Source organism: Eurypyga helias, unplaced genomic scaffold (genome assembly GCF_000690775.1).
Source record: "Eurypyga helias isolate BGI_N326 unplaced genomic scaffold, ASM69077v1 scaffold15355, whole genome shotgun sequence".
Lineage (NCBI taxonomy): Eukaryota > Metazoa > Chordata > Aves > Eurypygiformes > Eurypygidae > Eurypyga > Eurypyga helias.
This window is the reverse complement of record NW_010253527.1, coordinates 1-23,074: the sequence shown is the minus strand read 5'-3', so window position 1 is coordinate 23,074 and position 23,074 is coordinate 1. Positions and strand designations below refer to the sequence as shown.

The 23,074-nt window shown below is 35.7% G+C and overlaps 1 protein-coding gene across 1 annotated transcript in view; it reads right to left on the bottom strand.

Moving 5' to 3' along the window:
* Nucleotides 1–22,849, bottom strand: part of VPS13A (vacuolar protein sorting 13 homolog A (S. cerevisiae)) — a gene marked incomplete at its 5' end in the record, with an annotated part of 54,073 nt that extends 31,224 nt beyond the window's left edge. Inside the window, 20 exons of the mRNA XM_010152699.1 lie at nucleotides 282–383; nucleotides 1,137–1,493; nucleotides 1,975–2,067; nucleotides 3,999–4,231; nucleotides 5,465–5,685; nucleotides 6,288–6,457; nucleotides 7,323–7,447; nucleotides 8,594–8,744; nucleotides 10,150–10,297; nucleotides 10,980–11,287; nucleotides 11,848–12,015; nucleotides 12,467–12,570; nucleotides 12,657–12,773; nucleotides 14,617–14,773; nucleotides 14,850–14,909; nucleotides 15,159–15,238; nucleotides 15,556–15,712; nucleotides 17,995–18,167; nucleotides 19,855–19,939; nucleotides 22,711–22,849. Coding sequence (XP_010151001.1) covers nucleotides 282–383; nucleotides 1,137–1,493; nucleotides 1,975–2,067; nucleotides 3,999–4,231; nucleotides 5,465–5,685; nucleotides 6,288–6,457; nucleotides 7,323–7,447; nucleotides 8,594–8,744; nucleotides 10,150–10,297; nucleotides 10,980–11,287; nucleotides 11,848–12,015; nucleotides 12,467–12,570; nucleotides 12,657–12,773; nucleotides 14,617–14,773; nucleotides 14,850–14,909; nucleotides 15,159–15,238; nucleotides 15,556–15,712; nucleotides 17,995–18,167; nucleotides 19,855–19,939; nucleotides 22,711–22,849 — 3,148 coding nt within the window. The remainder of the gene's footprint in view (nucleotides 1–281; nucleotides 384–1,136; nucleotides 1,494–1,974; nucleotides 2,068–3,998; nucleotides 4,232–5,464; nucleotides 5,686–6,287; nucleotides 6,458–7,322; nucleotides 7,448–8,593; nucleotides 8,745–10,149; nucleotides 10,298–10,979; nucleotides 11,288–11,847; nucleotides 12,016–12,466; nucleotides 12,571–12,656; nucleotides 12,774–14,616; nucleotides 14,774–14,849; nucleotides 14,910–15,158; nucleotides 15,239–15,555; nucleotides 15,713–17,994; nucleotides 18,168–19,854; nucleotides 19,940–22,710) is intronic.
* Between the last annotated feature and the right edge of the window lie 225 nt (nucleotides 22,850–23,074).

Genomic DNA, 23,074 nt, shown 5'->3' with positions numbered 1-23,074 from the left:
CTAGCTTTCAAAGTCACTGAATGCATCGTCAGCATACGACCTCACTTTAGAGAAAGTGATATGAAGCCATTATGATTATTTGGTGCAATTGGGATCAAATCTTCTAGCCACCTGAAAGACAGTATTATTTAAAAGATCCGCGAGTCTACATCTTCACTTGTGCAAGAGCTGGTTTCATTCACTCTTGCACAAGTGAAGTCTCAGCAATGGAAGGTGCAGAGTATCTTGTTTTCTAAGGTACTGAAATGGAAGATTTGAGTTCAGCTTTGGAAAAAATATACCTTGATTTCAAGAATCCATGGTTTGAATAAATCAGTCTTCTCAACTTCTAGTGGTTCAAGCAAAGGTTCCCACACCCCAAACATCTCGTTAAAATAGTGTACCTATTGAAATGCAGAAGTCCATTAGGAAATCACATACAACTGTTAAATCAATGAAAGCTCTACAGATTTTAAAAGACTTAGAATTCTGATTTACAAGTATATTAATGACTTGGTTAATATAAAAGATTTGTAATCAGACTGAACGTCCAGCTCCCACCATAAAATGAAGCAAATGCACCAGAAAAATAAATGTTGCAGCGAAGGCTCTACTGGAAAGACCTACTTCCAATTAAGTGGTATAAGGTGTGTCACTTAAATTATCATTTTGGCTTAAACTGTAGGTACTGAAGTCTAAAGTAATATAAATAAGGAAGAATCTACATACAACAGGCACCGAATTTTATGTCACTAATTTCCAAGTATGAGCCAGTTTGAATGTTTTATGTCCAATACTGGTACCACATAGTATTTTATAGACATGACACACAAATATATTCCACTGTAACCTTAAGATTGTTAAGAGTTTTAGCCAGTTGCTACTCCAAAAGTTAATGGTGATGCAACAAGGCCTTTGAGAACTTGTATACAGTGTAAATGTGAGATTATATAATACAATTATTGCCATTAACACATTATAGCTAATGGATTAGATTTTCATTTTAACTACCTTAACATCTCATTCTCATCCTGCCCCCACAACGTTACCTGCAGGAGTTTAGTCAAATATATGGACTGTTTTTCTTTTAACATCTAAGTAACATAATGGGTTTAATATCTTAAGAAAACTTTTCTTTCTTACATCAGATTCCTCACCTCTAACTCAAGACGAGAACGTAGGTTCATTAGAGTACTCCAGTTTTTGACTTCTCCAAGAAATGAAGACTTGGCTAAAAGCATTGGCACGGTTCGGTGCCCAACCCCAGCTTCAAGCGTTAGAAACATAGATTCTATATTCATTTTCAATGACTCTCCTGTGGGAACCAGTTCAGCGGTTGGATTTGTATCTTCATTCACATTTGACTCTTCAAGAAACCACATTTTTAGACTTTTTATGTCTTTCTTGTTCCACAAGTCTGGAGGAATTTGACTAACCTCTTCTTCTGTTGTTTCTGCAGTTTGATAAAGGGCTGATGTAATAGTAATTACTGTGTTTATGATTATTGGTGAAACCTACAAACAAAAAGTTGGAATAATTAGCAATGAGAAGCTAGGACAGGAAAGAGTCAGGTACTTTCAGACACAAAATTATAATGAATACGTACACTAACAAAACACTTCTGTTCCCTACAGGACTCTCATATTTGAAAACTCATTCCTTGTCACAAGCTACAGTTCAACCTATTCAGACTTTCAACCTTTCTTCCAGAGGGGAGCTTTCTGAACTACGTCATCCATGCTCTGTCTGAACACTTCAAAACTCCGCACATCAGGCCATTTCATAAAACACAGATTCCAAAACCAAAGCATTGTAACACAGTTTTAATTTTTAATTTTGTTTGTTTCCACATGCAGGTGACAGGCAGGTGAACTGATGAAGAACAGAAACCATTTCCCACTTCAGTCATTCCTGATTTTACATTTTTTAAGAAACATATCCCACAAGCAACTTCAAAGCAGAGAGAGAACAAAAACACAGTAAACGTCTACGTACTTTTATTGTTAAAGATTTAATCGTTAGATCAGCTGTCTGTGGATTAGAACCTGACTGTTTCATTTCAAAGAAGAAGTCACAAGGCTGCAATACCTATACAAAAGAGAAAAAAATGTTAAATAGAGAAAAAATATTTTAAAAATAGATTACTTTTAAATACTACACATCAAAAGTATTGAAAGAAAAGTTGTTGTTATTCGGTTCTTCAAAATTAAGAGTAATCTGATCACTAATAACATGTTCAAATATAAAGAAAAAAGTATCAGAAGCATCCCCTCAGTCATTCAAGATTCAAATGTCAACTACAGTACAATGCTTTACACTTCACTAACTCCATTTTTTAGGTAAAGTCTGCAGATGTCTTCAAATACACTGCATCATCATGTCTGCAACTTTTGAGAACTACACTTTACAGTTAAGGGCAATACAGCAACAACAGTTACAGTTTTCCTGAATAGAAGTATCACTGAATCACAATCACTCAGTTCCAGCTTTATTTTTCAATCAGTCCTTGCATACTCCCACTTGCCAAGGTTTACCAAAACCAGATCTAAGGTACACTATAAACAAAACCATAGTGTTTTGTGATTAATAAAGCACTCAAATGTAGTTAGACTCTACTGATACTGTACTGACAGGAAAATTATCTTCTCAAGTAGGGACCTGAGAGCAAAGTCTTTCAAAAATGGTAATTTCAAACCATAATGGTTTTGCAATCTTTCCCAACATCTCTGTCTATATCTGAATCAAATGCTGGAAGCACAGAAACACCCTGAATCAGTTTTACCAGTTTTCAAGAGTTTGATGAAACAGAACTTCTGTACATATTATTATTCCATCCTCTGCTGCTCAAACAATTTTTCTTCTTCCGTGTTACAACAAGGAATGAAAAAGGCCTTTAGACCTAGGTACATCTCAGAAACGTACAGAAAGGACCTCGCCACTTGTGCTACTCTAAATCCAGAGGCTAGTTTCCTTCTACAGCCTGAGATGAGAGATTATGGCAGAAAGTACTCCTGTAAGAGGGAAAGCTTGGTGTGAAGCTTCCTACTTGTTCTCTACAAAGCCAAACACATTCGTGCCTTGTTCACCAGCTGCAGAAGTGGAAGTCAAGCAACTTTTCATTGTGCTGTGGCTATCAGTGCAAGTGCATTACCTTCTCAATGACTACATTGTTAGCAGATTAACGTAACCAAAAACTGTCTAACCAAGGAGTTAACTGAGCTGCTATGAAAGTATCCAGTAAGGAAATAAAAGTCCCAGTTCTTTGTTCCTATAGCTTTGGTCTTCCCTGTGTAGCTCCAAAAATTAAGCTGGCATTAATGTAGAGCTGCGAAGACTCGTTCTTCAAAGTTCAACTGTGGTCTGAGGACAAAGGTAACAGTTGGACATTCTGTGAAAACGAATTTTTTCTGATACAGCAGTATCATTCGGAGCTAACTGAGGTAGAGCCTGCTGTAAGAAGCTGCAGGAGCGAATGCATTTGCACCTAGCCAGTAACTAAAAGCCTGATTCTGTTGCCAAAATATAAAGAGGCAGTTTTAATATAATGGATCTACGGACCTTCACACAAAGGAATTTATGAACAGCACACCAGAAGTAATCTGCTTCGTAACACATACTTCCCATTCTGTCCATGACAACTTGTTGCTCACTTGCATAACTGTATAATACAGTTTCAGATGGAAAGTATTCTAGATTTACAACAATCTACTTGAAATAGCGTACATTCACAAAATTCTACTTATTTGGCTTACATGGCATGTAGAAGATTAACATTTTAGTCCTCTGGGCTCTTAATTTTCGCTTCTCTAAAACGCAAACCTCAAAGCCACAGATCAAGATGACACTTTGGCACATCAGACAAAACAGAATAACATCAAGAAAATAAAAGTAACCCACATAATTTTACATTAATGTCTGAAATACAAATCCTAATGATGAACGCTTCAGAAATAACTTGCATTCTGATAGTATAATTTACACAGCACCTTTTAAATTCAAACTGGGTGTTTGAAACTCACCGTAGTTATGTTCCCTTTCCTTTTTTCTGGAAGAAATGGGCATGCTTTCATTTGTATCTCTTTAACAGCAGCTGTCATGCTATACCGTTCAGGGCTGTTTTTAATGAAGACCTCACACTGTGTTGTAACCACCAATGCAGGAGCATCGCTTCTTGTTAAGTCAGCCACAAACACAATCTCTGGATTTTTAACAACAATGTTCATTTCCATTGTAGACACAGGCTGCACAGGTGCTTAAAATTATAAATTAAATTAGATTAATTGTTCAAACAGTAATTTGTCATTATTTACATCTCTTATAACTTAGAGAAATTATATATAACATAAGTTTGAGTTTTAAGATCTAGAAGACCTGTAGATCCCTGCAACTGACCTATTTCTAGGCTCTTCACTGGAGATAAAAACATCATTAAAGATCTAATTACTTTCAGATACAACAAAATTCTACAAAGCTTCGTTGACAAAACGAAAAGGGTAACAGTATTGCCACTGTTACTACCTCTGACACTAGCAAATGTATCAACTTTGCAAAATATCTACATCAGCCAGCCATGACAGAGTCTTATGAAAATGCTGTACACATTTTCTGCTCTCCAGAGCCATAAAACACACATTTTTCCATAGAACATTAATGAGGCATTTGCTAGTACTGGATGTAACAACTTTCAGTACCAATATACTTTTATGTAAGACTTCCTAATTTGTTTAGATTTTATTCCCTACTAAATAATCACAGCAGGCCTAGCTGATGTGGACACAGCTAAGAAAGATATTTAGTGTACAAGAAAACAACAACAACAACAACAACCACCACCAAAAAAAAAAAAAAAAAACCACACCAAAAAAACCAGGACTTGTTTTGCAGACTTAATAAACTACCTGAAGCCTGGAAGCCCATTTCCTGCTCGGTAATGTAATGGACTAATTTCTGATGTCAGGTGTAGAGTCCTGCACTAGAAAGACCAAATTGGGCACTCAAGCTAAAAGCCTGTTTCCTGATGCAGTGAGAAACGCACATCGATGGGCAAGTAAAATAACAGCATTTCTAGGCAGCAATATCTAGCAGGCTGAACTCATATTTAAGCATAATATAATATGGTCCATCATTCTCAGGAAGGATAAAAGTGATTATGGCGATAATCATCATTATAAACTTTGTTGAAACTGCAAAGATAGGCAAACTAGCCTAGAGAGGACCTGCTGTTAATTGTCCTTTCCCATTTTATTTTACTTTATGCATAATTTTTTAAGCATTTCCTTTGTCTGCTAAGACAAAGCTTCATTTGGAGATAAAGACCAAGGGACAGAAACCAAATTTCCATGATGCAAAGAAAGAAACAAAGGTTAAAAGAAGCTGTTCCATACACACAAACACACGAAACAGAATAAAAGGAGTATTACAGTTTTTAAAATACCATTATAATACCATCCTTAAACACAAATTTTTAAATATTTCCAGTACATACCTTGCTCCTTTAAAGGTAATGACTGTTTGAGATTTCGCTGTGCAGCAGCACTTTCTGCATTAGCTTTTAGGAATATATCTGCAACAGTACGCAGAAACTCCATGCTTGCACAAAGGTATATCTCTTGAACAATCACATCAAGAACTGTGCCATCTCTCCCCTGCTTATAGCTTATATCCACCATAAATTTCTTTTCAAATCCATGTTTCATTTCCACCATCCTGAAAAGACCATGAAGGCAGCATTTAATGAGACAAAAAAAAAGGGCAAATACTGAAACACAATCAAGATTCTCACTCTAGCTGCAGTACATTAGCAAGTGAATTTAAGAAGTTAACACTGAAAGTTCTGAAACATGACCAACATAAAAACTGTAAAACTTCATAACTAACTGGGCTCCTCTACACTGGCAAGTAAAGGTGTTGATAATTTTAACAAGTCCAACCATCACAATTTCTTGTTTACATACCAGAGGTATTATACTTTACTGAAGTTTGCTACTCTTCAAGAAGAAAAAAAAAAAGTCCTAGTCTGATCTAGCCAGCAGTTTAAATCTGAAAGAGAAATTTGTTTCTATCTGCATTTATTACCTTTACAGTTAAAGTTTGTTTTATTTCATACTTAAAGATAGTTTCTAGCATTTATATTGCTCTCTCATAAACAACATGTGGAATAAAAGGAAAGTAAGATATAAAAGTCTACAGTACATAAACTTTAAGAACCACCTGCACCAAAACAACTGCAGTTTCCATAGAACACCAAAACAGAAACATTTGGAACTCTGCTAAACTCCAATAAAATCAATTTATATCACAATACAGACCTTGGTGTAGCCTTCTGGATTGACTGTCTTTTATCATCTAATGTACAGTTTGCAAGCTTGACCGAAGCGTTCATTGAACCATCTGATAACATTTTGACAGCAGCTGACATCAAAACTAACTTAAACTCTGCAAGCTTCGAAAGGTCATCTCTCTGATCCAAATCTGCAACCTGTTCAAATGAAATGAAAATATGTTTGTACATTTGCTTACACGTAATGGAAACAACACACAGGTGTCATATACAGCTTTATTCTAACCCGCAAGATTTCTAGTAATAATATATTAAATAAACCCACTGGTATTTCAAAAGACAACAAAAATCAGTAGCATACAACAAAAACTATTTAAAAAAAAAAGGCAAAGCTTTACCCTTCTACCAGCTTGCTAAAGAAAGTTTACATTAGTGAGAGGCAGACAGTGTTTAAAAGAAAGTAGAATTGCCATAGGCAATTTTGGTTTGTTTGCTGTTTAAAAACACATAGTATATGCAAAGATGTCAAATAAGAAACTAAGTTTTGTCTCCTATGACTATGCAAGTGTTTAGCCAGCTACTGGAAAACTGTTCAAAATCTCAAATAAGAGACTATAATTTTAAAATAAAAGATTATCAAACTTTGTCAGAAATTCGCTGGCAAGTTTTGTAAATTCAAATCAAGAACAACATTGCTTTATACTGTAATACAAGTTTAAAATCCCTCTACAATTTTATCTATGTGTGTGTATGTGTGTAATTAAACAATAGACTGAATTCCTCTGCATTTTTTTCTTCCCAAACCGTGTTTTAAACTATGATCATTTTTCAGCAAATTTTTAGTCAGGAGATTAGCACATATGTGCTACCACTAGTTATTCTTTCTTGTAACATCCGCCCCATGATTCAGATAAACAGTTGCTTATAATTTCCACCATGTTTGTTACTACTGCTAGAAATCACTTTCTCTGCACATAAATTAAACTATTCCTGTCCAGAATTTCCTGGACATAAGGCAACCTTAAAGCCATTTCTTTTTCTCTGAAACCAAAATTATATTTACCTGTTTTGAATTTGGACTATACAATACTAAGGTCAGAGAGTCGAATCTGAAGTCCAGTTTTAGTGTTGTTTTTATTTTCACAGGTGAATGCAATTCCACGATGGCTGATGTCACAACAGTTACACCTTTCAGAAAATAGAAAAACACTTGATATTAAAAGAAAATTACCTGAGTGCAAGTAAGGGGGAAAAAAAAAAAAACCAAACACCCAAAACCACCACACGAAACAAAAAACCCAAACCCAACATCCTCACTAACAACTATAAAGAAAACAACTTCCCTCTTCCTCCGTATGTAAATCCATCCACAATTAGGATACGTTTCTCATGTTCTCTGTAATTATTTCTGGCAAAATCACACAATGTTTGAGAAAATAAAATGCTCTGCTTAGGTATTTTACATGCAATTTTTCCATCTTTAAGACATAAATGTACAATTTCCCCTAATGTTATACGATACTATGTGCAATAATGCTACAAAGAACACAAGTTTAGTTTTATCCTAGTTTATCATAGAATCATAGAATGGTTTGGGTTGGAAGGGACCTTAAAGACCATCTAGTTCCAACCCCCTGCCATAGGCAGGGACACCTTCCACTAGACCAGGTTGCTCATCCAGCCTGACCTTGAACACTTCCAGGGATGGGGCATCCACAGCTTCTCTGGGCAACCTGTTCCAGTGCCTCACCACCCTCTCTGTGAAGAACTTCTTCCTGATATCTAATCTAAACCTCTATTTTTCAAATTTAATAGAAGAATTCATCAAAACACTGTTTTCTTAACCTTACTTGCCTTTTTTTTAGTGTGTGTTGAACAGTTAACGGGCAATGATGCCTACTGAAAAAGAACAACTTTTAGGGATGCCCTCGTGACAGGCCAGATCTAAAACTGAACAGCAACCGAACCAGCATACACAGCAAAAGGAGTAACACAGAAACTTTTCAAGGCAGTGATGTTACCAAGACCAGCTGACAGACTTTTAGGTGCTCACAGCAATAGCCAGTAGAACAAGACAGACCTTACATTAAAAACAGGTCATGCTACAAAACTCAATATGATGGCCCAGTTGCTCCTATTCATTATCGTTACTGTTGGGTATAGCTCAAGACACAATGTCAACATAACAGAGGTATACTGTTAAAAAAAAAAAAAAAACACAACACACCCCACAACTGAACCTGGCATCCTTTCATAAAGGTAATTCCAATAGAAATAATAAATTGACAGTAATGCCTAAAATGCTAGGCCACACAGAATTTTAGAAAACATTACCTGCAGAGTGCTGTGAAGTACTATGCACATCACTACAACAGCTTGTCGTGTCTTTTGGCTCTGGTAAAGATGTTGATGCACTAGAGCTTTCACATATATTTTCATTTAGTGTCCTCAATATTGTGGTAATATCTTCCTGACTGAGAATTAGCTTAAAAAAAAAAAAAGATCACTATTAGACTCGGAACAACTCAGTTCATGAAACTTTCAGTAACTAAAAATCTAAGTTCACAAATAAATAAACAAACCAATCTTAGCAGATTCTCTGTTTACGAGACTAAAGAACCAAGTAAAATATTTTTTCTCAAATCCACACAACTCCTTACAGTATCTTCTAGAAACCAGAAATTGTTCAGCTACGATTTTGCTTTTGTCTTGCCAATTTTCTTTACAAAGCTACAATTTAGAAACTGAATGTTAGAAGTTGTATATATAGTTGCCCAAAATTGTTATCTGCATTTAGTCACAAGATACTTTACAGTAATGGTTACTAGTTGTTGTGGTTTAACCTTATCTAGGAATTAAGTACCACACAGTCCCTTACTCACCTCCCCACCTCCCCTTGTGCAAGAGGAGAGCCAGAGAAAAAGGCAAGAAAGCTCAAAGTTGAGAAAAGACCTATTTAATAATTGAATGTAACTGAAAATTATAGTGATACTAATATCTAATTACTACTAATACTACTAATAAGTAATTAAAATAATACAAAATAGAACAGACAGTACAATTGCTCACCACCCACTGACCAACAAACAGCTGGGTCCCAGAGAAGCGAGAGTCCAAGCCCAAGAGCCAGCGCTCCCGGACAACACCACAACCCAGACAAAAAACAGTCAACCCCCCAACCTACTAACAAACCAACCTGCCTCACCGCTAACAACCACACCAAGAGCTAACAGAGGAGCTAATAACACAGCTATCAGGTAACCAAAGTCTTAATGACCCCTCGGGCCACTTCCCACCTCAGAACTGGTGCCCTAAGCCTGAAGTACCATGGAGTGAAACACTCCCTCAGCCACTCTGGGCCAGTCAACAGCCTTGTGAAGTAAAAGAGCTCATTCCTGCCTGAAACCAGCACACTAGTTCTATTTCAAAATTTGGCCAATTGGTGTTCCTTATACAGCTGACAAGCTTTCTACTTTTAGATATTAAATTTAAATGAGCACATGCTCTAACTCATACTCAGGCTTGTCCTAAGTATGAATTCAGCAGGTGATCACACTGCTAATGAACAGACCAGTAAGACCCAACTTCTTCCAATCCTTCTTTAAAAGACACAGACAGGTAAAAGAAGGCTGTAACAGCATACCCTTTGCTAACCAGCAACAGTAACATGTAGTACAAAGCGTATTGCCTGCGGTATAATAGATAAAATACAGAGCCTAGATTAGAACAAAAAGCTATTCACTCTCTTTTTCCCTATGAAACAACAAAATCCACTCTATGTCTTGAAATCAAATAATACCCCAACTGAGGAAGTTGGACTTTTAAGGACAGAAAACCAAATACATTTTCCATGGAGATTTTAACGTCTGCTTTCATAAATGAATGCTTACATTCATAGGCTTGAGTCGGCCAGATATTTCAATATCAGGAACTTCGTTATACCATGCAGCAGCTAAATTCCGTTCAACAGCTACTTCAAGATTGAGTGGCTGCAGCAACTGTACTTCAGTTTGCAACGAACCCTGCTCATAGCATGATCTGTGAACAGAAAAAAAACACTCCCCGCTTAACATACTTCACTTCCGCATTCTAACACCCAAACACATTTCTGTCTTTTCCTCATCTTTTTGAGTAGTACTGTAAAACAGCCCTCAAATTACTCCTAGTATCTCCAGTTAAATCCTTACTTCACCAACTAGACATGGTCTTTTCTTGGCAGAGAGGAGGACATACCATGTGCATACCAGACATGCAACATACTAACTTTCTGCAAGTTAGGACTTCTTACCTCGTCTCCATAGGACAGCAATTTTCTTCCTACTTCAGTACTCTTCAACCATTTGAAAATCCCCTTTTCTTTCCCTCTCCCTGTCCCAATCCCCTGCACCAAGGCTCACTTTCAAACACTTCTTTACAGCTGTCTGACTTGCTATCTTTCCTGCTATATATAGCTTGAAAACCCTACTAAAACAGCCATTCACAAATGGGTATACCAAAGTAGTGAATGATGTACATCTATTATTCTACACAATATTCCCTAAACAAACATTTGCTTCTATTGCTACTTCTCCTAAACCTCACATTTTAATTGTTATTACAGTATCTGTCAAGCATCAACCATTAACTAATCATTTTGATAACAACTCCTCAAAGCTCTCCAACTGAAGTATCCAAACATGATTACATTAATTTAAAAAAAAAATTGTTGACACTACATTACCTGTATAACTTTAGTTCACTCAATTTCACAGTCATAGAGTCAACAACAGGTGGAAGATTATATCGTGTTTTTGTTTTAGCAATGAAGAATTGGTTCTTCACAGTGATCAGACCAAGATCAGCCACCAGGACATTTGTAGACAATGCTGACTGTGGAACTATCACAACAGGTGCTTTAATATTGATATCTAGTGCCAAACGAGAACTACGTTCCGCTAGCTCTTTTACACCTGTAGCTGCTTTCTCTGCTGCTTGAACAGTTGCCTCAGTAAGAGCTTCCTTGGCGGCTTGAAAGTTATTTATAAAAGCCTAGAAAAAGAAATTACAGTTTTTTTAAAACACAAAACCATCTGAAGACACTTTTGCTACACACTTTCTGAATTAATTGGATAATCTCCCCCAAAAATATGATAGATCACGAATATATATTAAAAGAAATTTCCATACTAAATATGTGTCAAATAAGATGGTAACAAGCAATGATCTTGGAACGTGACCTGTATGAATCAGATTTTACTTACTCACAGGGACAGTAAAAGACAGATTTACTTTGTAAAACTTATGGAAAAAGCATTTATTTTCATGTTTTATTACTTATTGTTTCAGTATTAGTTAAAATGAATAGTGTGTATATCTAAAAGCTGCCACCAGTCATTAAAGAAAAAAAATCACTAACAATGATAGCAAGTGTTGTTGCTCAGCCACCCACTCTGCAATAACAAACATATGGAGAAAAGTAAATAGCACAACCACCAATTCCAGTGAAGTTTTTACAACAATATATGAGAATTCTGCAGTGCTTTATCCTTTTCTAGCTCTGATGGTGTTATCTGAATGCTAAGGAAAAGCATCTGGAAAATATAACTTACCAGAATAGATGAAACAAACTTGTTGACAAAAACTACTTGAATACATCCAACAGTTAGGTAAATACGATTGTCAACAACATCCATATTTGTATATGCGGCGCCATCTGTAGCATTCACATATGATACCATTCTAAAGTTGAAGACTTCTTTTCCTGTGATGTAAAGAGCCTTAGGAAGAGAAAGGAAAAAAAAAATAGTGTGTCTACTGTAAAATCTTGTGCTGGAAAAACTGAATTCCAAAATAAAACATAGTACCTCACACTTCTAAGGCATTTTTATGTCAAATTTCTCAACAATAAATGAAAAAAAAAGTTCCTTGTAATAGCTGAAAACACTCAGTTGGTATCTCAGCTTGAATAATTCTGCCCAAAGTCAAGAAAATGGGTAGCATAATGAGTAGCTGGGTATCAGTTGCACAAAATCAATGCCAGCCTAACAATCACCAGCTGTGGGAGCAAAATCAGTCTACCTACAAAGAATAATGCGCTCCCAGTAGATGCCTAAAACATTATTTCAAGGAAAAAAAAAAAAATCACAGTCGAAGACTAGAGTCAACAAAGTAAGTTCAATTTAGCATCTACATTCCATTCATACATCAAGGATACAGGCATATGAATACCTTTTTATACAACGCCATCTCATCAGAATCCACAATAATGATGTTCTTTAATTTTGCAGTCACTTCTGTTGCTGCTTTCTTCATGATCACCTGGCTATCCAGACCTAAAAAAAATAAAAAGGCATGCAAAATCTACAGACTATTCCAGCTATGAAGTTCTGTGCCTTTGTGATTGAACTTTTGCTCCTACCTTCAATGTGAATTTCAGCTATTCTATGTTTTTTCTCTCTAATAAAGATATGTAAACAGGATAAATCCGCACAGATATTCAGGTCGATAACATCTTCATACTTCGATTTTTTTGATGCTGTGGGAAATAGAAAATCATTAAAGTAACAGTTCTTCAAGGAGTGATGTAATGTTTTAGGATCCCTTCCCCAAAGCCTAGTCTGTATTAAGCCTGCAGCACCGGAAAAAATGCACTGCACTCATACTACCATATAGGACACAGAGTTGTTGTATATACAGGATCGTACATACAGGAGTCCTCATAGGCGTCACAACTGAAGTAATCAACGTCAGTATTTTATTAACTGCAAGAAATGCATTTAATCTACACAAATGCATCTATGCAATGCAAAGTTTATTCAGGACTACGTAGTTTAACTCAAACAGTGGTAACATAACTACATTAATACACTACTCTATCTGGTCTGTTGATTAGTCAACTGCAATCCATGGTCTTGTGTCCATACAGCACATGACTTTTTATCAATCCCCACAACCTGTATCTTCTAAACTTAAATTTTAAACATGAAAATACCATCAATATAACGAGGCACTGAAAAGAAAGGCAGCGGGCATCCTTCAAAATTAATATGGGCAACCTTAAGACCTGCAAAAATACAGGCACAAATATACTGCCTTTCAGAACAGATGTGTCCACACACATTTAGTCCGTTTTTAGTTTTCCCAAAACTGAATACGAGTAAAAGCATTCTATTTTATTTCTATTTCTATGCCTATATATATGAACATTCTATTTATGTTATTTTGAGTAGACATGACCGATGCCACGCAACACTATCTGAGATACAGTGCCAAACATAGAAGTTAAGAGATAAGAGACTCAACCAATAGCTTAGTCTGTTTTTCTGAAAGTCAAACCTGATGCCAGGTTCCATGCTACAGCAATTTATATTAATGACTGCTATTACCAGCTTCTTAGAGTGAAAGACTGAAATTGCTCAAGCTATCTTTCACCGTGCAATGGTTTCCTGTTTATTAGACTTCAGGGTAAACTCAAAGTCATGTGCTAGTTTATAAACCCAAAGGAGCAATTCCAACAAATTATTCCAACAAAAGAGGTTCCAAACACAATTTTGCCATTGAGCAAATCAGTCGATCATTAGTAATGAAAACTGTCCTGGAGTTTATGAAATGTAGTGGTGTATATTTTGTACTAACATCTACAGCCAGTGTCTTCACATCAATAAACCGCTAAATGAGTACCTATCTTCAGCCTGTAAACCTAAACCAACTAAGTCAAAATATAAAAATATTTTGATGATGGAAGGTAGTGTACAAAGTCATTTCACTGAGGAGTTAGGGAAAAAGCAGTAGTTTTGCTATTACTTGGAAAGCACAAAAGTGTCTAGAATATATTTAATACACTTATCACAGAGAAAGTTTTCACCTTCATGTTGAATTTTCTAACCCATATGTTTTTTATTTCCTTTATTTTTATAAACACCTTTTCCATATACATCCTGTAATACAAAAATACTTTTCTCATTATATGAGAATACCATTAGGTACATAATCACTGCCAGTAAACTACCATTCAACACAAATATCATAACCAAGTGAATTTGAACACATCTTCAGAAAACCTGCTTAGTATTTCTACCTCAGGAAATGTCAAGAGCTGCAGCATCTACCTTACCTCATTAACTATACAGTTATTCCTCACCTACACACTTCCAGCTAGGGAGTAAGAGTACACCCTTGCTACTCCACAGTATTCTGATGGCTAAGTTCTTACTACCACTGAAATTTAAGAAGTCTGTGAAGAAGGTAAGTAAATATACCTAAACAAAATTTCTCATTTCAAAAGTCATACAGCATTACAAAAATACAAAATACATCTGTCTTCTTCCTTGCTTAAACAAGTGAAGAGAAAGGACTGAAAAGAGAATAAAGAAACTTACTTAACTTCTTAAGAACATCCTTCTTCTCCTCTATTTTTTCATGGACAGGTTCTTCTGCAACTTTAGTTTCTTGTTTGGGTAGAAGATTGTTCAGATAGTTCATAGCATTCAGCAGAGCTTCAGTATGCAAATGAACATCTAGAGATGAGAAGTTCACCTAAAAGAACAAGTTGTGTTTATCCAATATGCCTTTCTTCCCACCATGAGAAAATTATGTTAGAGAGATATCATACCTTTATTTTCTGAAGAATATTCTGATAAGCAGTTTTCAGTTCTGGTCCATTTATGTCGGTCTATTCCACCAGAAGTGCACATAAATCAAAAAGTAGTTTGCAAATTTCATTAGAGAGAATTTACTTGAAAAATCAATACAACTTAAGACGTACCAGTTAATCTGTTTAGGGAGCAGATGGACTTTGCACATGATACTCAGTATTTTAAGGAATGAATACATAAGGAAAAACCTTTAACAAATGCTCACTAACACTGTACTGTTTATGACTGGCTTACAATTCAAAAAGTAAAGCCTGCTGTTTTCTCACCTTTATGTACTCCAGAGTGAGAAGATCATCTTCCACATTATCCAAAGTAGTAAGTATGTAAACTGGCTTCTCATTATCATCTTAAAAAAAAAAATCATCAATTTTTGTTCTTTAAAAAAAAGGACAGTTTTCTATAACTCTTTTAATCACACACAGAATACCTACTAGGCTACTAGCTGTCATTATTATTTAATCACAAAACCTTTTTTGCAGACCTAAACTAGTTAGGTGTATCTACTAAAATCATCAGCACTAGAACATATTTACCACAGCTTTACTAAGAATGAGCTCCTGAACTACTTTTTACTTCCCCACCCCTATCAGGCCTACAGGCTTTTGAAGACAAATTCACAGTGCTATTTGTGAATAACTTTTTGATCAGACTATAAATACTTACCCATATACTCTGGGCACAGTAGACAAACTTCACGAAGGAAAGCATTCGCAGTCATGTCAAATGTTCTTAATTTAAGTTCAGTGCCTAACCCTACAATATCAAGCTGCAGTACAGGTGTCTCAGTGTTATCAGTGAGACGGCATAATGTAATTAAGACCTGAAAAAAACAGAGAGAAAAGAAGTAGGAGATTATCCTCTTGGTTTTTATAAAGGATTATATAGTTACATATATTCTACTGGTTAACGTGTATTGATCATTTAACTTCATATAGCAAATGCCCAGGAAAAGACAAACAGTTCAACAAGCACAATTGCTACAATAGTATTTGCTATTTTTAGCAAAAACTTCAAACATGTACACATGTAATACCGAAGTTACACTTATATGAACTAATTTAAAAATTAAAAAAAAAAGCAACTCTATAAAGCATTTAGTAATGTTTAACCCAGTCAAAACCATGTTTTCAGTCAGCATGAACAGTTTACTTCTTGCATCGGAATTTCTTTAAACTACCCTGGTAAGACTTAGATTATCAAACTGAGTATCAGAGAAGAGAATTTCCTACCCATATATGACATAACGACATTGTTAAATCTGTCGTTCCATAGCAAAGCAAAACAAAGACAAGTACTCTTCCATTTCATCTAATGTTCCCCACAAACACGGAAAAATCAAAACCAAACCCAGTAAGTAAATTTAAACTATAAAGCCAACAGACAGAAGGTGATTCTGAATAAATTTAAACTGTTTATTTCTCCTTGTACATTGTGAGATAGTTTCCACTGCAGAATAATGTAAAATACAGCATCTATCTTTAGACCCATAGTTGTCAAAAAAGATCTTGTCATCACACAAAAATGAGTAAATTTCAATTTTATTTACATATTTTCTGTAAGGTGTAGTGTATACTAAGTTGCAAGCTAGTTATGACGTGTTGAAGCCATTCTATGAGCCTGTTCTGGTTTTCATCAGGACAGAGTTAATTTTCTTCACAGCAGCTGGCATGAGCTATGTTCTGGATCTGCTCCAAGAAAAGTGCTGATAAGGTGTTAGTTGGTGCTAGGGAGTGCTTGCACTAATTCAAGGACTTTTTCCGCTTCTTATACTGCAGCTGTGTTCCCAACTTTCTCATTACAAACAGTGCAGGGAGCACACACAGCCCAGACAGCTGACCCAAACTGACCAAAGGGGTATTTCATTTCACAGCACATCATGCTCAGTATATAAGCCAGGGGGCCATAGCTTATTCGTGTAGTTCTTTTGCTAGCTTCTTTGTCTGTTAGCTAGCTAGCTTGCTCATTTGTTCATGCGTTAGCTAGTTCATCAGTTAGTGAATTGGTGGGTCGCTTGGCTTTCTGTCATGCTCTCACGCAGGGGGTTTGCTAAGGCTCTGCTGTGATCATTCTTGGGCTCTGGCTATTGGACTCTCTGGCTCTGACTCTCACTGCTCGGGACCAGACTCTGAATCAGTCAGTGGGTGGTGAGGAATTGTACATATTCTTTATGTTTTATTATTTTAAGTATTTATTATTAGTAGTATTGTTAATATTATTAGCATCACTATGTTTATTTATATTCAATTATTAAACAGTTCTTATCTCAATCCATGAGCTTCCTTGTCTTTTCCTCTGATTCTCCACCTCCACTGGAGGAAGGGGGAAGGTGAGCAAGTAGCTATGTAGTATTTAATCGTAAGTTGAGATTTAAACCATGACAAAAGCCCTACCCTAAAACAGAATTTGTAAAGTTAACTGAATTTGTAGAGTTTATTTGTAAGGTTACAGAGTGAGTAAAGCAGAAACACCATCATAGCTATAATGGTACAGTGATGAAGGTTAACAACAGTGGTTAAGAGGCCATCTCTTTTCCTAGACCAACTGATGCAGTTAGAAAGTATCTTGCATTTGGGTAAAATACTTCCACACACACACACCTTCCCCCCACCCCTAAGACTGAAACAGCAAGAATAGCACAAAACACTTCATAGTGAACATATTACAGATTTACTGTGAGATTTAGATGTGAGGCCAACTGATTCTGGGAAAAACTGGAGTAGAAAAATAGGGTGCTTGTTTTAACATTATTATTAACAATATTTAACATTACTGTTTCCCAACGACTACAGCAGTAATTAGAACAAAGATTTGAAAAGCTACATGCTAAGCCAAAACAAATACATATTGTGATTTCTGAATGATAGGTGAAGGAAATTCAGTGATAAAAGGAGCTGGGAATTAAAGTGGACACATCAAAGCATTTCAATGACTACAAGAATGCAGAAGCACAACTGTGACTTGGGAAAACAATCTACAGAGTAGCTTCTACAGAATAGTTTAAGCAAGAAATGGAGAATCAGTATTTTTGCAGACATGAATTAATGAACGCAGAGAGAAAAATTACATTTCAGATATTCTCCAGAAAAAAAGAAGTAACTTTACCTCAGCTACTTCAAACCTTAGCTGAAATTCTGTCATATTTTTCAAAGATTCTTGTTTACGTAGTTTTTTTCGCCTTGTACTGCTAGCTCTCTTGAGGGAACCTGATGGAGCTTCAAAAAATGGCATGTCTTCCACAGGACTGCTAAGAGCATCGTAGAATTCTTCTTCTGATTCTAAGGAGTAATCCACAACAACGTTACATACACATTTTAGACAGCCATTATTTTGCAGTACTAGGACCTAGAATTTTTATGTTTACATCTATAAACACTTATATGTACAAGTATGGGAAGATCACCTAGCTGATGATTAGCAACAAAGTCTGGTTTTATAATTCTCTCCACTCCTGTCTCCACAACTTTCCACCACACCTACAGCTCCCTTTATCATGTCATCATAAATCAGTTCCCATCAAGAACTTCTTTTTCAGTATTTCTTTTATTACTAACTGTGCAAAAGACAGCACAAACCATGGTTCATCTTGCCTTTAGTGTGTACTAATAGCTCAATAACTCTTCTGCTGGTCTGACTGCTGCTGACTGTACAGAAGCCTTTGCCTCACTACCGGTGGCACTACTTTGAATCTCTCCCTGCTGAGGATCTCCCATTTCAGGAAAGACTCCTAAGGATAAAAAGCTTTTCATCCACCTGACATTATTACAGAAATAGAACTAAGACAAATAGATTGCACCATCTTATAAGGCTCTCTTCCTTCACCTAAAAACCATCAACAGTGAAGTTAAAGGTAATTGTGGAAGAAGTGTCCTTCTTCTGTCAAAAATGAGCAAATGACATTAAAAGGTATTTTTTAAGGCTTAAAAGCACGCTTGAGTCTGGGTGGTGAATACAGAGAAACAACATTAATCACTTAAAATGACTGCACAGCTATATGTACAGTATAAATTTTTTAAAAAACAGACTTGATTCAGTCTAAATCTGGTTATTACTTTCTCAGATTAGTTGTTGTCAGTGTTCATCCTCATCTCACCCTTTTTAAGAATGGAAAGACACCTTTGGGCACTAAAGAAGCTCCTAAAAAAATAGATGAAGATAGGTACATGTTTCTATAAATACTGTACACAGACTGAATTTAAAGTGATAAAGTAGACTTTAAAAATTAACTTCTCTGATAATTTTGCTAGTATTTACACACCTCATATCAAACTTGAGAGATTAGAAAAACTATCATTCTCTATTTCTCCAGCTGAGTGTTTTGGCATGACAGAAGTGAATGGCACTGAATATCTGATTATTTTTCAAATGAAACTACTAGACGGATTGTTACAATCTAGCTAAGCTGTCTGAACAGCAAGGGAGTATTAAACATGACCAGTTTCTCCACAACCAATCTTCTGTTTCATCCTGTAGAAGTCGAAACGATGTTTGTTTATAACACAGTAGTTTCTAACAGTAATCATTTCGGTATTTGTAATTTAAATAAATTCATCTAAGTAGGAGAGAAGTCCTTCACGAGAATAAAAAAATTAAAACCAGAGGACGACGCACATACTGAAGTTAAAAATTACATACTACTAATTCAGATGTTCTGAATACATTTGTAGTAACATATAGACAAAAATAAATGAACCCATCCTACCAAACAAACATTTTACTGCTTTGCCTTCAGAAAGGGAACAGCAAAAACAAGCATACAGAATTTTACTGCTATGAGAAAACACACATTTTTAATAGAGTGAATTATAATAAGCTACACAGAATATACTACTACTCAACCTTCAAGAACTTAAAAAAGGCCACAAATGGTCACTTACTCCAAGAGAAACAAATTAATTCAATTAAGTCAAAAATTTGATTTGATCTGTTTATTAAATCAATATAATACAAAGTAGATACTATTACCTGACTCAGCAAATGAATGAAGATCCAAAACAGGAAACACTCCTTGTGATAAATGTGGTGCTGAGAGCACAGGGGATATTGCAGCCTAAAACGGGAGATACCATAACATTTTTTGCTTCAATTAATTGGTCATGCTATTGCATGCACATATACTGCATAGAATTTTTACAACTTCAAAGCGCAAATCATACCAGTTAAACACTTTATACTACTAAAATTAAAAGCATGGGTAGAAATGAGGCCTAAAACTCAGGTAGAAGCAGCGGGTACCGCATAATCATCTAGCTACAGACAGAATACATCAGGAAACACAGCAAAGGTTCAAAACATTCAACTTCACAGATTAAAAGATGGACAGAAACAGGACATCATATGAAAAAAAATCAAGAAAGAAAAACTCATTCCTCACAGGCCTACAGTATGGCAAATCCAGAAAACACTAAAAGACCAACTGTTCCATATAAAAATCACGATACTAGTGGCAGGTAAGAATAAAGAAAAAAGAGCTAGAGAAAGCATCTTGAGTGACTTCAGGTCTGGATTGCACAGGCAACAGCAGTTGGGGTTTTTTTCCCCTCCCCTGTAACTGCTACTTTCAAAGCCCATTCTCAGACAATTATTCAGTAACCCGCAGTATCTTACAGAAATGTAAGCATTGTGGTAACAAAGACACATTCATCTTTGAACACTGTTTCCAAGACTCCATTTTTCATCTCACTCTTCACCTTTTAACAGTCTCTATTCTCAGTCTCCAGCCTATACCATTTGACCTCACTGAATATATCCATGTCTATTAGTGATAGACAGACCAAATCTCTAAGAGTCTAACTGTGAAAGTGTCCCATCTGTAACACTTTCACATTCTAAGACAAGGAGAAGAAACTGTGAGACTTGAGTTCTCAATATCATGAGTATCATGAGAAACAAAGGCTTCCACACTTAAGTGAACAGCCTAACGGTACTAAGGTACAAGGAAGTGCAGGGTTCAAAAACCTGGAAGAATATGTTCTAAAGAGAGTGTTCTGATTTCGCAGCCCAAGAACAATTCCTCCTAACTAACTCAAAACGTAAAGAATAAAGATCACATGTGGAGCTCTGAAAAAGGATTTCACATCCCTTCAGGTTCAGGAGTGATGTGGTGGCAACAAAGCTCAGAATTTCAGCTACAAGGTTGAAAGCATGGCAGAGTATCTGCCACCACCAAAGCAGCAAATCCACTCAAATTAAATTAATACGGGCAATTAGAGTCTGTCAAGCTCTGCAACAGATGGAAGCTTGAGGTGCCAGGCTCAACCACAGGTTTTAATATGGATGCAACATATAATGTAAATATATTCACACCGGCCCAACAGTCATTCCTCAAAGTCACTTAAAATATTTTAAATGTAATAGTTTAGAATTCTGTAATTAAATTCAGGTATAAGCAATGTTACAAAGTACATGATAATCATCTTATATGTGCGTATTTTATGTAAAACTAAAACCCGGTCACTTATCCTTGAAGAAAGTTTGTCTGTGATTAGTTTCACAAGATAGTGAAAACTAGGGCAGCTTTTGGCTGGGGATACTATATGGCAAGTTAAAAAACAGGTCAGAACTAGCTATAATTTTAACATCACCACTAAGGAGACAGCAAGAACCACATGTTGAAGGGAAACAATATATATATACTTTCAATAGGTACGCATGGCCAGTTGTGTGCATTTAGTTACTCAGTATTACACTAACATAACCCACAGCAAACACGACCAAAACTGCAGCAACAGCCATCAGGAACAGGGCAGAATGACTTGTATGAAGATAGAAAGATACTTAAGTAATCTTAAAAAAAAAAAAAAAAAAAAACCAAAAAAAACAACACACACCACCTACACACAAAAGATTATCATTATTCCTTTATAATCAAGCACCCAAACAATAAAGTAACAGATAATGAGAAGATAACAGAAAAATGAATAGCCCAACTTTGTGTTTGACATTGAGATTTCACATACATTCAAATGACAGGACTGCTTTAAAGATATATAAAACACAGATCAAACAGACTAGAGTGAGGTTAACAATTAACAATTCAGAGTTTGTTTCCTAGTTTTGTTAAAAACTGTTCATATCAAAAGGTAAAACATAGTTTTCATGAACAACAAGAAAGCGGCAACTCCCTGTCCCAAAGAAAGCCTAAAACAGTGACCTGAACCATTTTCACTACAGAAAAGGGGTGAGTAGGTAGAGAATTCAGTCCACACTACTAGATCTTAGAAATACAAGGCTCCCTCAGGTATGTTGTATAATAACTTCATGAACAGAAGCTGGGAAGAGCAGTGAAGCAGGTGAACTGGAGCTGCCACTTTTGTCAGGCAGGTACTGTTTAGCCAACATTAGCCACAGACAGTGGATATGTTTTATCTTGGTTTTGAAAGTCAAATTGCTATCTGACCAAAATCCACATAATACTTAAACTTTAACGTTCCAAGGTTTCAAATTTTCTTCGCTAAAACTCTGCAGCAATCCAATACGTGTGTAAATTTTAAGATGCAATTAAACTAAACAAAAATTAATTTCTGTTAATCAAAATTAACGTAAATTACCAAGTAATTCCCAGAGTAGCAAAAGTTTGTTTGGTTTTTTTTAATTTTATTTTAAATTCAACCACTTAAAAACTCTTTCAAAATTATTGGCTGAAGATCACAAACTAAATAATAAGTAAAATTTCTATTGCTTTAAAGAATTAGCTTTTTCAAGAGGTACTAAGTAAAGGCTTGTTCTCCACTTTCTTGTGCTCCTTTCAAAACTACAACGCTAACAGCAAGAAGGTATTTTTCTGACAATTATTAATGAAATATTTTTTGAAAACCTTACCTCAGTTGTTTTTGGAGGAGAACTGGTAGCAGGAGCATTTTCTGGCTTAGGAATGCTATCAATTAGCTCCAAGATACTTCTCAGCTTCTGGTCTGATATTTGGATAGAAAGTAATGGCAGCTGTCCAGACAGTTTGAACCTGTTTTGTAACCAAAGTTATCGTAAAGCTATTTCATTCAAACTTTACGTTATTTTTCTTTTGAAAATCACACAAGTCTTCCTGGTCAGAAATACTGCATGTAATATATATATACACACACACACATATACATAGATACAGACATTACTTAACCAGCAAACACCCAGTTCAGGAAAAATATTATGCTAGCTTTATGTTCATGTATCATAGAATCACAGAGTGGTT